We start from the raw sequence: 13,898 nt of genomic DNA, 5'->3' as shown, positions 1-13,898 counted from the left end.
CCCACTCTCTGGATGGTGCAGCAGTCATGAGAGCACTCTCAAAACATAGGCCAGTCCCAAGAAGAAACCACCAAAATGCCCTCCGCCTTCCCAGGTCTGCACTTACAGAGGACCAGACTGCTCAAAAAATACCAATGCACGTACTTGTCAAGCTTCAGCTGGTCATGGGCGCTCAGCAGGGGAGGCTCGTATAGGACCAAGGCACCTTCTTCCAAGGGGTCATGGAGGGCCTGGCGGACCCCAGCCCTTTTGAGGCCCAATGCCCGAGAGCCCAGAGGACCTGGAAACCAACAATCTGTCACCTGAGCCTCCATGTTGAGGAGCTCCATCAGGTCCAGCTCAAATGCCTATCCTTCATATAACCTTTCCTGAGCTTCCACATGCCCTTTCTCTCCTAGAACCTCTTCAAACACAGTTTGGGCACCTCTACTCGGCCATTATCCCAGTCTGCCTCAGATCAGAGTTCTTCCCATTTTACTTCACTCATTCAACCACAAACTTCTGGTAGGCTGGTCTTGTTCATCTCAACTCAAGTCAATCCTGGAAAGGTCTGAAACCCTAAAGGGGATTTTGGAGACTGGGAGCTCTTTAAAGTTGGCCTCCGGCCTCTGCCCAGTTTCAGCAGAATAGTATGCCCTATAATTTTGTAGAACCTAGGCTTTGGACAGAGTCAACCTATCAACAAGATGCTACTGAACTCACTGGTACTAAGTGAAGCCTGGGCCCCTCAGCTACCTGGGCCCACCAGGAGCTTCCTGAGCACTGGCACACCCCCACCAAGAGAATGAGGGGCAGTTTGTTTTGGCAGCCCTTGCTGAAGCTGTCAAATCCAGCCCATGTGCAGGCCTCAGGAAGGTCACCCTATACACAGTCACCACTGGACTGACACCTTCAATTTCAGGGTAAACTTGTATTTACAAATGCAGAAGTATCCATCTATTCAGGCGCATTCACACAAGACTTGTTCAAAATAGAAAAGTCTACATTTTTACCTTGATAATTTGGAATGGGGATTTTGAACGGCTTTGACAAAATGCTTCGAATAAATGCCTCCTAAAAAGAAAAGGAATAGGGATTCAGGAGATTAGAGATGTTATGGGATAACACTCTTACAAATGCAGTCTAAAATGCCTATTTAATGCACATGAAATGACGCTCCACATCCCTAATCATCAGAGAAATGCAGTCAAAACCACAATCATTGATATTATCACTTCACACAGGTCAGAACAGCCACCATCCAAAAGGCAAGAAATAACAAGTGCTGGTGAGAATGTGGAGAAATGAGAACCCTTCTACACTGTTGGTGGGAATGTCAATTGGTGCAACCACTGTGGAAAGCAGTATGAAGTTTGCACAAAAAACTAAAAATAGAAATACCATATGACCTAGTAATTCTACTTCTAGGAATTTACCTGAAGAAAAAATCCCTGATTCAAAAAGATATACAAACCCCAAAAAGATATATAAACCCCTGTGTTTATTGCCGCATTATTTACAATAGCCAAGATATGGAAGCAACCTAAATGCCCATCAAAAGATGAATAAAGAAGATGTGGTATATATACATGATTGAATATTATTCAGCCATAAAAAAGAAAGAAATCCTGACATTTGTAAAAACATGGGTGGACCTAGAGGGTACTATGCTAAGTGAAATAGGCCAGATGAAAAGACAAATACCATATGATTTCACTTATTTGTGGAATATAAAAACAAAACAAAATGAACAAAATAAAACAGTAGACTCACAGACAATGAGAAGTGACTGGTGGTTACCATAGGGGAGGGGAAGGGGTGGGTAGGTGGGGAGGGAGCAGGGGATAAAACAGCACAAAAATGCTCAACCATAATATAAGTTGGTCATGGGGAAGGTAGTACAGCATAGAGAATGTAGACAGTGGTTCTGTAATATCTTCCTATGTTGACAGATAGCCATTGCACTAGTGGGGGGTGAGAGCAGGGTGATTATTATAATTATGATATAATAATATGGATAACTGTTGGACCACTGTGTTGTATACATGAAACCAATATAAGATTGTATATCAATGATACTTCAGTAAAATAATAAAAAAATAAATGCCTATTTAATTAAGCATCAGAATACATTCAGAGGCTTATATTCATTGTTTCATTCAAATGCATCTAGAACCTAAGGGGATGTGCTCCATATTAGCTTACTAGGTTTTGTACAACAGATTTCATTTTTGAGGCTTTACATGCGTTCTACAAGTACCCAACAACAGCAGAGAGCCACTGGCAAATGCCCAGCCTCCTTCAACCACAAGGCTCAAACCCATTAGCTTGTGAAAGACCATGCCAGTGGTCTATTCCCTAGGGTACAGAACCTTAAGAAGGAAACACCACAAATGTAGCCCATCACAGTCCAAATGGAGAACTCCATGTCTAGACTCAAGCACTGTCCTAAACAGCTACATCTTCCCAAGCACTCCTCACATATTTCTTTTTTAGTCATATTAATTCTGCCAACTCCATCTAATTCCCAAATCAATTTGTGGAAGGAGTAACAGGAACAGTCGTATTAGTAAAATAATAATAATAACAACAGCAAGAATGACAACAATCATGATGACTAACAATGTATGCCAGATACAGTGCCAGGTCCCTTGCATTCATGTTACCATTTAATCCTCACTAACAGCTCTATGAGGTCCATATATTACTGGCATCCCCATTTTGCAGATGAGCAAATTGGGGCTGAGTGGTCAAGTCACTTTCCCAAGTCACACAACCATGACAGATGCAGCACTTTCCTTATTCCAGGGCCCTTACTTAACCAGTGGGCAAAACCACCTCCTAACCCGACTCGTTTGAGTACAGCCATGTGGATCAACTCAGTCAGCAGCTTCCTGCCACGGGAAAGCATAAGAGAAGGAACAACATGAGAAAGGGGACATGAGAGAAAGCAAGCCAGACACCAAGAAAAAGCAGGAAGCAGACACATGTGGGCCCAAAAAAAAGGTGGCCTTTGTTGCCTCTGTGCTGCAGGAAGCCTCTGAGCCATCACTTCAGCCTGGAATCATCACTGGGCTATGGGCTGGGGCAGAAGGAGCTGCAGGGCTTCCATAGCACCAGCTCCTGAGCTGTCTCTGACAACTCCCGTTGAAGTTCTGGTTAGTACACACCTGAGCACCCTGAGGAATTACAATTGTTGTGAACCTCAACAAAGCAAGGGCTGAAACCCGAGACAGCAAGGAGACAACAAGAGCAGAAACCCTGAAGGTAGTTTTAATGGGAACACATTAGAGGAAAAAGAAGTACTGAAAAATACTCCCTTCTAGCAAAAAGGTAGTTTAATAGGAAAAAAAGCAAGCCTGTCTTGCCCTGAAATATTTAGCTTTTTATTCTGACCCAAGTATACATCATTATAAACTTCGAGAAATTCAATGTACTTTAAATGGGAAACTGTAATGAGTATGTTTGGCAATCTGTTGGAAGAGAACAGGAATGTGCAGAACACCAAATGACATGACCAGGGCCCAAGGCAGGGCTAGAGAAGGACACAAATTCTTTGTGTATTTCCATATTTCTTTGCAACTGAATAAAGTATTTTAATTGACTGTTTTGAATTACCATAATTATTATAATTATGAATAGCTTTGATAACAAGAAACTCATATATGAAAAATGCTAACAAAAAGCTACCTTTAAGTCAAAGGAGAGGAAAAGGAAGGAGATGAACTCTAATTTCCTTTCTAATTTGGCACCAATTCTGCTTTCAATTCTAAAACTGAAATATTATTTTCAAGATTATCAATATAGGAGGCTAGATTTGAGGCTCTAAGTAGCTAAGCATTTATGTTTCAAATTTAAAAGCATGGCTTTCAATAAAGCCCAGGAGACACAGGTTCTGCAGGGAGAACTGCAGGCCTGTGCAGCTAGCAGACAGAATATGAGGGCCCCTGGTCAAAAACATCTCGGGGCACAGGCTGCACGACTTGCAAGGGCCAGGGAATATGGTCTGGTAGAGGCAGGGGACAGAGCATACTCTAATTTTGTTCATTTAGTAACTGCACATTCATAGCAGCCTTTCCTTCTGAAAAGAGAGGGAGAGCATTCCTCCTCCCCACCAAGGTCAAAGCCTCCCTCTGCCACAGAGATTCTATCAGTGCAGCCTCATCTCTCCTGTATCTCAACCTCTCCCTTTAGTAGAGGGAAAGAGCTCTTTCTCACAAGCATTTGAAACATGCTTACCTCTCTTTTATCTTAAAAACAAAAATTATTTTGACTTCTTATATCCTCCCCTTCAAACTTCTAGAGTTATTTGTCTCCCCTTCCTTATCTCCACTCCTCCTATCTTCTGCTCCTTCCACAGATCTGAAATGACTCTGGCCAAGATCACCAATGGCCTACATGACCCTAATTCCAATGGACATGTTTCTGTCCTTATCTTACCAAAGTTGGCCACTCCTTCTCAAATATGCTCTGCCTTTGACTTCCATGACACCTCTCCCCCACTATCCTGCTCTCTGGGACCTCATGCTCAGTTCTCCTAATGGGCTTATCTTCCTCTGCTTAATCCCCTCAAAAGTCAGTGCTCCTCAGGGCTTGGCCCTCAGCTTTTCTGACCGCACACTCACCCTGACCCTCCCAAACACTTTGGAGGTACCAAAAACCAGCTCTATGCTAACGACCCCAAATCTAATTCCAATCCACACCTCCCTCCTATGCTCCATACTCACATTTATAACCACCTCCAAATCTAGACATCCTACAGGACTTCAAACTCATCCTGTCTAGGCTGAAGTCTTCTGCAGGGCTGCACTGGGACTCCTGTGGGCCTGAGGCATTTTTGCTTTTGGAACTCTTTCCTCCACAGCTGTCCCACAGGCTGTCCCTTTGTCCGGAACATTTCCCTCTCTTCACCTGGCTCACTCCTCAAATCCTTCAGGACTCAGACTAATCAGCATGTTCCTCAGATTTGGGTCTTCACCAACCTCGACTGTTAGCCCCTGTTGCGTTCTCCCACCGTACCTGCACTTTACGACATATAGTTACATAGAACAATTTGAATGAATCCTGAATGAAAACAGTCCCAGAGGACTGCACACCACTTTTTAAAGCTCAGTAAACTAACCAATGTATTACTTAATGAATTATATACATATGGTAAAACTATCACAAAAAGCAAAGAATGAACATTATCCAGGATAGCAGTTAACTTTGGGGATCAGAAAATGGATTGTAGTCCTAGACAGTGGGTTCACAGATGTTTGTCTTATATCTTACATATATTTACATGTACATACGTTCATTAAGTATTATGTAAAACTTAAAAAAAATGTTTGGTGAATGCAAATAACTAACCTTCATTATATATTCCCATTTTTTTCCTTCAAAATGTCCCTATAAGTAAAAACACACTCCTGTGTGTCTCCTCTGCTCTCGATACACCACTGTACTACTTCACTTCTGACACCAAATGTGTGGGTTTTCCACACAAAGTAATTCTTCAGTGCCGCCTGGATGTCCGCAATGTAACTCAAGTCTGACACTGCCTGCCTGGAGAAAGCACACATTCTGCAAGTTAAGAGGCCAGTTCCACAAGTCTGCCTCCCTACACCACTTCAAATGCCAATCTCAGGTCCAGTTGTTATTGTGCTTCTGACTGACTGGCTATAGATTGGAACCAGATGAAGAGATTCTGGAAGAGCTTCTGTCCCTGTGGAGCTAGGTGTGTGCCACTTCTCTGGATACGTGGATCCGTTCCTGATCACCCTAGAAGCTCTCCAAATCCCGTTTTTTGGGTTTTTTGTGGAGGCTTCATTACACAGGCAAGATAGATTAAACATTGGCCACTGGTGGGTTGGTTCCCATGGAAATCAACCACCAAAGTTAGGTGATTTATACAAGTCATCTCATTAACATAAATTGTTGTGGTTAAAACAGACTGGGTTCTCTATGAATAACAAAACACACCTTTATTGATCTTACCAGTTAAATCCCAAGGATTTGTGGAGTTAGTGCCAGAGCTCAATATCACTGTCCCTCAGAAAGCTTGGTGGAAAGAGCTTTGGATGGACCTACTCAGATCTGACTACTCTGTAAGTTTGGGCAAATTACTTAATCCTTCTGAGGCTCAGCTTCCTCTTCTTAAAAAGGAGAGTTACATGAGATAATGCACAGAACCTGCCATGGTGATGATTATGTTTTATTTTACTAGAGGAAACATGTAAAAGCTGTATGACTCTGGTATATCTTAAAGCCATATGCAGAATCAGAGACCAATTTGGCATGAGGACCCTGGTTCCAATATCCTGCCATAGCCTTCCCTCTCCTGTGCCCTCATGTCCTCAGGAATCTGAGCCACCTGATATCTAATGCCCAAATAGCTAAAATAAACAAGGAGGAACTCCAGGTCAGGCACATATCTCCAAACAAAAAGGCCAAGCCTCTTCCAGGCCCTAGCCAGCTCTGAGCTGGCACCCTGTAGGGCACTGATGGGAGTCTTCTGGGGCAGAAGCTTTCCTAGGCAAAACAACAAGGCACACACATACACTGGCAGGTTGCAGATCTGACTTACATGTTGACTACTGTCCAGACAGGGTGGTCGATTCATTAGTTGAGTCAAAGGTTTCCGAAAAGGAGACAGGAAACACTCCTGGCTCTGGGTCTCACTGCTAGATTTCCGTTTCTTAGGTGTCTAGGAGAGAGTATTGGGAAGATCAAGTCTGGAAAACCAGAGTTCACCACAATGGCAACTAATATTTAAAATGCTTTTAAGTGCTCAGCACTGTGCTAACCTCTTCACATGTATTATTGATGCCGGGGTTCTTGTTTGCAGAGTCGAAGAATGAACTTAGCAAACACCCAAGGTAGGAGAGCCAGGGAGACTTTTATTGAGAGACACAGTGAGAGGACAGACAGAGCTCCTGGCTCATGCCAGGAAGGGACAAGAGAGCCCGGGGTGGTGCACTGTCTAGGGGATTTATAGGCAGTTACAGATTTTTGGGAATTGAGGGCTTAGGGGGTGGACTTGTACCACCTGCCCTGCCCTCAAGGTGGGCCTTGTTGTCTGTTTGCTAGGGCAGTTTACAGTGACAGGTTATGCTGAGATACCCTTGCGGAACACTCAAACATTCCAAGCCAAGTTGCTCCTGGCCTTTTAACCTTTAACTGATCTCACTGAAGGTGTCTATGTTCCTAGTCTGGTATCTTTACCCTAGAGAATTAGTGTGACCTTGACTTTGCATAATGCTGAACACAGAGTTTCCATAGGGACTTTACATTGTTACATTGCTTTGTAAATATCCTGCCTTGTTTTTTTGCGAGGAGGCCCTCACCCTACTTTGACTACACCCATGGTCCCTGTCTCATTATCATGTAGAATCTTCACAGTAATCCTATGATAAATGTTTGTTATAATTGTTAAAAAGAAAACACAGGCCCAAAGTGGAGTCATTTCTGCTAGGCCAAGTCACCAAACCTGGGCTTAATACTTAACCCAATTGCAGCTTCAACCTCCACCAGAAATGCAGTCAGGAATCTCCTGGCACCAATGAGGCAATGTGCCATGAGCCCTCTCCATCGCCGTAAAAGATGAGGTAATCTGCATAAGATTCCTAGCTCCTCCCTCTAATGGAAGATGGAAGATTGCCTGAAACAATCCCTTTTCTAATAACTTCTTGCCCCACCCTCCATCTATAAAAACCTCCATTTTGTAGGACTTTTTGGAGCATCCCCTCTGCTTGCTAGATGAGATGTTGCTAAATCATTAATTGCTTATTAAGCTAATTAAACCTTCAGATTCACTCGGTTGACTTTTGTTTTTTTAACAGATTTAGTGGCAGCAGTGCAATCCAAAGTGAACTTCTGACGGCAACCCGGAGCAAAAAAAACAGGCATGGCACCCCATGAACCCTTTTGAGGTCACTGCTTTTCTTACCATATTTGAGTGCTGTTGGTGAGTTCCTCTCAGCTGAACTTTGCTCTCTTTGCATTGAATTCCTTATTTAATTGGCTTTCTACTCCAGGATTAATTGGTCAACAGGAGGTTCTAACAGAGTGCCAGTCCTTAGCCCTTGGTTCAGTCCATAATTTCATGTTTGAATCCCTTCCCTAGTTCTATTCCCCATTTACTGGGGTTTGCTGGTTTAGTCCTTTCTCCAGTTTCAGTCCACAGTCTCCATTAATGGAGTCTGCTGGTTTAGTCCACGTTGGAAATTGCTGGTAGGGCACACAGGGCCTTCTAGTGGCTAGTCTGGAGTAATGTCTAAACTCCAGCCCTGGGTTTTGCCCTTATGTTCCATGACAATTTAGTCTGCAATCACTAATACAAATACTAGTTCCCATTTCTTTGGAATGCTTCCCCAGATTCCATGTCAGAAATTGTTGGTGGCAGCTGCAGTCTCCATGCTTTGGGGCCTGCTGGTTCAATCCTGTCCTCAATTCTTAGTTTGCTGGTGCCACAGTTCCATTTCCTCAGTCAGTTGGTTTTTGTTAATGTGCACATCAGTAAAGGTTATGGCTAAGTGGATCTTGGAAGCCAAAAAGAAATCACAGCCCTTTGGTTTTGTCCCTAGATCTCCAGGTTCCATGTCAGAAACTGCTGGTGGCAGCTGCATTTCTCTGTTTGGAATCTATTGGCAGTCCCCATTCTTTTGTTAAATCCCTTCCCCACTTCTCAGATTGTTAGTGTGGCTCCAAGAAACCAAAAGGCCTAGCTAAAGGAAATGGGAACTTTTAAATCCAGAGAGTTCAGCTAAGCTACCCTTCCAGCACACTTGCCTACTTTATGTATAAGAACTATGGTCCCAGAAGTTACAAATATCCAGCAAAATGGAGAATTTTTCTAAAAACTACCTGAATTACAATGGCAATTATGGGGAATGTTCCAATTATAAACAAAATAATTTAAGTGCACTTGAAAGCAAGAGTTCCCAAATTAAACAAACAAAATGAGATACCTATTTTCATTGGCATGCAGAAACCTCTAAAAGTTCTCAAAATTCCTAAAGTTTCATTGAAAGATTCACTGCAAAAAGCTAATGAAAAATTAGATAAAAGACTATATAGAGGACTGCCATAACTCCTACTGGTCCCCTGTATCCTCCTTTGAGTTCTCACTCAAAACTCACTAGTAAACCTCTGTCTGAATTGACTTTCCACTCTGAAGAGACTATTAAAGTTACCTTTTAAAATAAAGCCCATCTGAGGCTACAGGTGATCCCCTTCAGTTATCTTTCACTATTTGGTCAAAGGCCAAACTGAGGGTCATAGTTATTGAACTTCTTAAACCCAGGGGGGATACTCAAAAGTTTTTGTAAATAGATTAGCTCCTGAGGCAAGTCAAGAGAGAGAAATAAAATTTCATATTGTCCCTTCCTTTCCAAATCCTGACCAACTGGTTATTAATCCTTTCTCTCCCAGGAATAACTATTGCCTTCTTATCTCATCTTATGTCCCGAGAACTTGGCTTGGCTTTCCACCTGTCTAGGACATGCAGATTTTTCTTTGGCTATCACTGGGAGTAACGCAGATCTTGCAAAGATATTTTTTTGCACCATCTTTTTTGTTGTTACATAAATTAACCAACCCACTTAGTATTGTCTAGCAATGCTTCAGATGGTGGCACTTCTACTAATCTTTCAATTCCTTCAGTCTTCTGATGGCCAACTTTACTGTGACAGAAGTGGCGCTGTAGGTCCAGGCACCACCAGATAATGTTTTCACACAGGAACCACAGTGCCAGATCCCCATAACTTGTCTCTTCATCTTAGGTGCTGCCACAAAAGGATCAAGTGTACTTGGTGTGCTGGCTTATTTCAGTTTTCTTCACCATTTTCCTGAGAGAAACACCAGTAACGGGCCCCATATTTACCAACAATTCCAACCTTCTTTAGTGTATTTCACCATGTTGCTGCCAACTAGGTGGAAGCTGAGAGAGCTGAGAGAGCCGCACTGTCTTTGAGGGTACCTCTTGTGTCCATGAGGTTAAAACTGCCAGAAATATTTACTGATTGTCGCAGCTAAAACAAGATGTTTCAAAGGACTTACAACTTATGATAAAAAATTTGGCCAAATTAGTTGATATTCAAAGCCTGATAGGATTTTTTTCACGCCTTCTCCCTTAAGCTAAATGTATGCAGAGGGAAAAAAAAACATTCTAACACAACTGGATGGGTGTATCAGTCCTTTGATACCATTTAGGTGGTGACCCAACTTTTTGAGGAATTAAAAACATATGTCCTTGTTCTGCAACTCTAGTCTATAGGACCAGAGGTGTGGCTCCAGAAACAATTCAAAGTCCACCCAATCCTTTTACCGATCCCCAAACCTCCCCTATTTATCTCAAAAGGCTTCAATATTGAAAAACTCTAGCTTCAAGAAAATAAAAGTCCTAGGAGGAGCTTGCATTTTTGTTTTGTACCTTTTGTCTAAATATTCTAAACCATCTCTTTGATATGCAAACTTCAGTGAGGTAATTCTCATATATATATTAAAAAAAAAAAAACCAAAGAGGGAAAGGTCATTTGGAACTTGACTTGTCAAGGACAGATGCAAATCTTAAGTGTCATCTCCACAAGTATTAGGAAAAGCTTTAGTCACCTGGACAAGTAACCTTAACTTACTCCAACTATCAGAAAAACAACTTAGATCCAACTTCTTTTTAACTAGTGAGTGTTGTATTTTATCTAATTCACAGTAGCTATTTAAAGCCACAAGCTATAAGGTCTCTGAATCTGTGTTTGTGTGTCTATCTGTTTATATGTATATGGTGAAAATGTGGATTTTTCTACCTCCGGATGGTATTGTAAAATTAATCTGTAAAAGAGTTCTATTTAATTGGTTTGAAGTCAAGTGCTTATAAGGATTGGGTATTCATAAACTCTCAGAAAGATAGAAACTAGCCCAGATGTTTTTCAAGTTCCTGTGATCCAGGATAATCTTAGATAAATTAAAACACCTCTAAATTTGTTTTAATTAAGACATTTTTTAGGGTTATCAACATTGAATATAATGCAGATAAACAACTTTATACTACCTGGGTTTAACATAGGTTTATCCACTTTTGGCTTCCTATTACAGAGAAACTAAAGGTATTTGAGTCTATTAGAAAACATGTTTTGTGCCATGCTGAGAAATTTACTCTGAGAAAACATGATTCTGGAAATTATAAAAAATGTAAGTCTGTCAAGCCACAGAATGCTAATACAGTTGACAACTGTTCTTAGATTTCACTAGAAATTAAAGTTTCTAAAGGTTAAGAATTCTAATTAATATATGTAATTAAATATATTAGAAACAATGAAGGAAACATCTCCATACTCATGCGAAGTAAAATGTCTGTTTTTGGAAAAAGAAGGTATGAGGAATGGAGATGTATTTTTTGAGGAAAAAGAAAAGTTGTGGAAAGTTTGAGAAAAAGGAAAGGAATTTTATGCATCATCACAACTGACTAAGAGTGTAATGGATAAGTTTTAATATCAAAAGTAAACTGGTGCAAAATTAGAATTTGGTTTCCTGTTAAAAAGGACAAGGTGGTTTTTTTTTTTGGATTTGGTCTACTTTTGATAAGATTGTGAAAGTTTTTTTACTTTTTAAGTGATTTGCCTAAAAAAACAGTAATTCTTGATTTTATCAAAATAATTTCCTATGTTTGCTGTCTTTATCAGGTCTTCAATTACTTAGGAAAACCAAATCTTAATATTAAAAGAGCTAAGTTTTGCTAATAAATAATTAAATGTTAAATTTCATAATGATCTGTGATCCTATTTAGGCAATGGCTTTAAAGCCTTTGTTTATGTTTTTGACTAACTTCCCAAATGAAACTCTAAATGAAGTTTTTTTTGACCTAGAACAAACATTCCAAAGGATTTGTTCAAATAATTAAGTTTATTTGATATGTTAAATTACATTGGAAGTATTGTCAAATAAGAATACTTAACCTTCTTTATTGCTGTATTTGTATAGGTACTTAGGTGTGCTGGAAATGAGGTGAAATTCCTACAAATCTGGTGTGTCCTGGAATGATGTTATCACTTATAACTTCTCTTACCTTCTGAAACTGCTGTCATCAAAACTGAGATCCACAGTAAAAGGACCAAACCCCGAGTGTCAGCGAAATGCTGACTTTCATGCAAAAGCAATAGCAACAGAATCTATAACTGTAGCCCACGTGGACATAGTTCACTCTGCTTCTGCAAAAATGGGCCCTTCATCGATAGACTTTTGCCATCCTGATGTCCTTGTAACATGGCAAACAGCCTGCTCCTGAGTCAGAGAAATTAAACAATGGCTGTAAATTAAACACTCAGGACTAGAGGAAACCCAACACAGCCACTCAGTTTTCCCCAGCTCCATGACAAACCCAATTTTTTTGGTTTTGGTATTCCTTTACCTACCATTGTACATTTAAGATGACTCAAATCATGAACACACATTGGTGGGGAGTCCTACAAAACTGCAAAAACAATCTACCAGTAATGTCTGATCTGCCAGGTCTATATCCTGGAAAAACTATTTTGTCCCCAGAGGACTCAGACTTCCTCCCTCTGGACCCTTCAAACATCTGCAGATGGACTTCATTCAACTGTCACTTAGTATGGGTTACTGATATGTTCTTGTAACTGTATGTGTGTTTTCTGGATGGGTGGAAGCCTCCCTCTGTTGCAAGGCTGATGCACTCACATTGACAAAGAAAGTGTTGGAGAATGTTTCCCATTTGGGGTATACCTTCAAAATTTCCAGTGAACGAGGAGGTACCCTCCTCACTGGGCAAATTATACAAGCCATAACAAAAGCCTTGCAAGCTTCTTAGAATTATCACAGTCTCTATCATCCTCAATCATCAGACAAGGTCAAGAAACAAATGGGATCCACCAATTTAAAATTCCTAAACTTGACGAAACTACTGGACTTCCCTAGCCTGAGGTACTTGCCTTTGGCCTTGCAGACTGTTTGGCCCCCTTTTGAAACATGCTCCACATGAGAGACACAATGGCAGACCAATGTCTATTGGTACACAACTTCCTGATTATACCCTGTTGCTCATGCTAGTATGACCAGCTACTGCAAGTCTCTAATGTCTTATGCTCAAGCCTGTTATTAACAGGTTAAGGAAGTCTTCCTGGATCCCAATTCAAAGGATCCTGTTGGCTACTCTAGCACCTGGTGACTGGGTATTCTGGAAATGTCATCAGAGAAAGACAGCCCTTGAGCCCCATTAGAATGGACTTACCAACTGCTCCTGACCACTGACACTGCTGTAAAACTGGAAGTTGCTGGAGACCTCCAAATCAAATTGAAGAGGAAGAAAGGTAAGCTGACATTGAGGTTGACTGCTTCTGCCCAAGACAAGGGATCAAGACTTCATACTTCAACTAAATATAAAAACCCTTTCTCCTTCTTTTCTTTTCCTTTACCCTGGCATTGGCCTGGGAAGGTAACTCTCACATGTCTATCTCCCAGGCCATCGCTAAGGGGGACAAACTGGAATTTAGAACGTTTAACTGTGTCCCTAACTTTTCCCAAGTGAAATAAGACATCTCATTGGTTGATTCCCCTGGATTTACACTGCTGAGTTAGAGAGGACCTACCAGGACGCTTTGATTCAGGACTCACTCTTTTGGCAGGTCCTCTACTTCTTGGTTAGGGATAAACATAGATCAGCAACTTCTTATTTCTTGAAGTTGTTGCAGAAGCTATTCTTAAGACATTAGCTGGCAGCAAAGATCCTTAGATTTTATGGCCAAAGTTCTTAATAGGACAGCCCTTGATCATCTTTTAGCTGAGCAAGGTGTCTGTGCTGTGGCCAACACCACCTGCTGTACCTGAATGAACACTTCTTGGGAAGTAGAAACTCAATTATGTAAGATCACCAAGCAAGCCACTTGGCTTTAAAGGGGCTTTTAGCAGGGTCTTTGACTTCTTTG

General features: G+C 41.2%; 1 protein-coding gene and 1 pseudogene across 1 annotated transcript in view; both read right to left on the bottom strand.

Annotated features, from left to right (window-relative positions):
• RAD54L (RAD54 like) overlaps window positions 1-13,898 on the bottom strand; it is a 40,684-nt gene that overhangs the window by 22,412 nt on the left and 4,374 nt on the right. Inside the window, exons 3-5 of the mRNA XM_036893018.2 lie at window positions 6,548-6,667; window positions 993-1,053; window positions 145-280 (exon numbers count right to left, since the gene is read on the bottom strand). Coding sequence (XP_036748913.1) covers window positions 145-280; window positions 993-1,053; window positions 6,548-6,667 — 317 coding nt within the window. The remainder of the gene's footprint in view (window positions 1-144; window positions 281-992; window positions 1,054-6,547; window positions 6,668-13,898) is intronic.
• LOC118916344 (60S ribosomal protein L37a-like) lies at window positions 9,456-13,439 on the bottom strand (annotated as a pseudogene).

This window comes from Manis pentadactyla, chromosome 4 (assembly GCF_030020395.1).
Source record: "Manis pentadactyla isolate mManPen7 chromosome 4, mManPen7.hap1, whole genome shotgun sequence".
NCBI classification, from domain to species: domain Eukaryota; kingdom Metazoa; phylum Chordata; class Mammalia; order Pholidota; family Manidae; genus Manis; species Manis pentadactyla.
The sequence above is the reverse complement of the archived record's forward strand: the minus strand, read 5'-3'. Positions and strand labels throughout refer to the sequence as shown.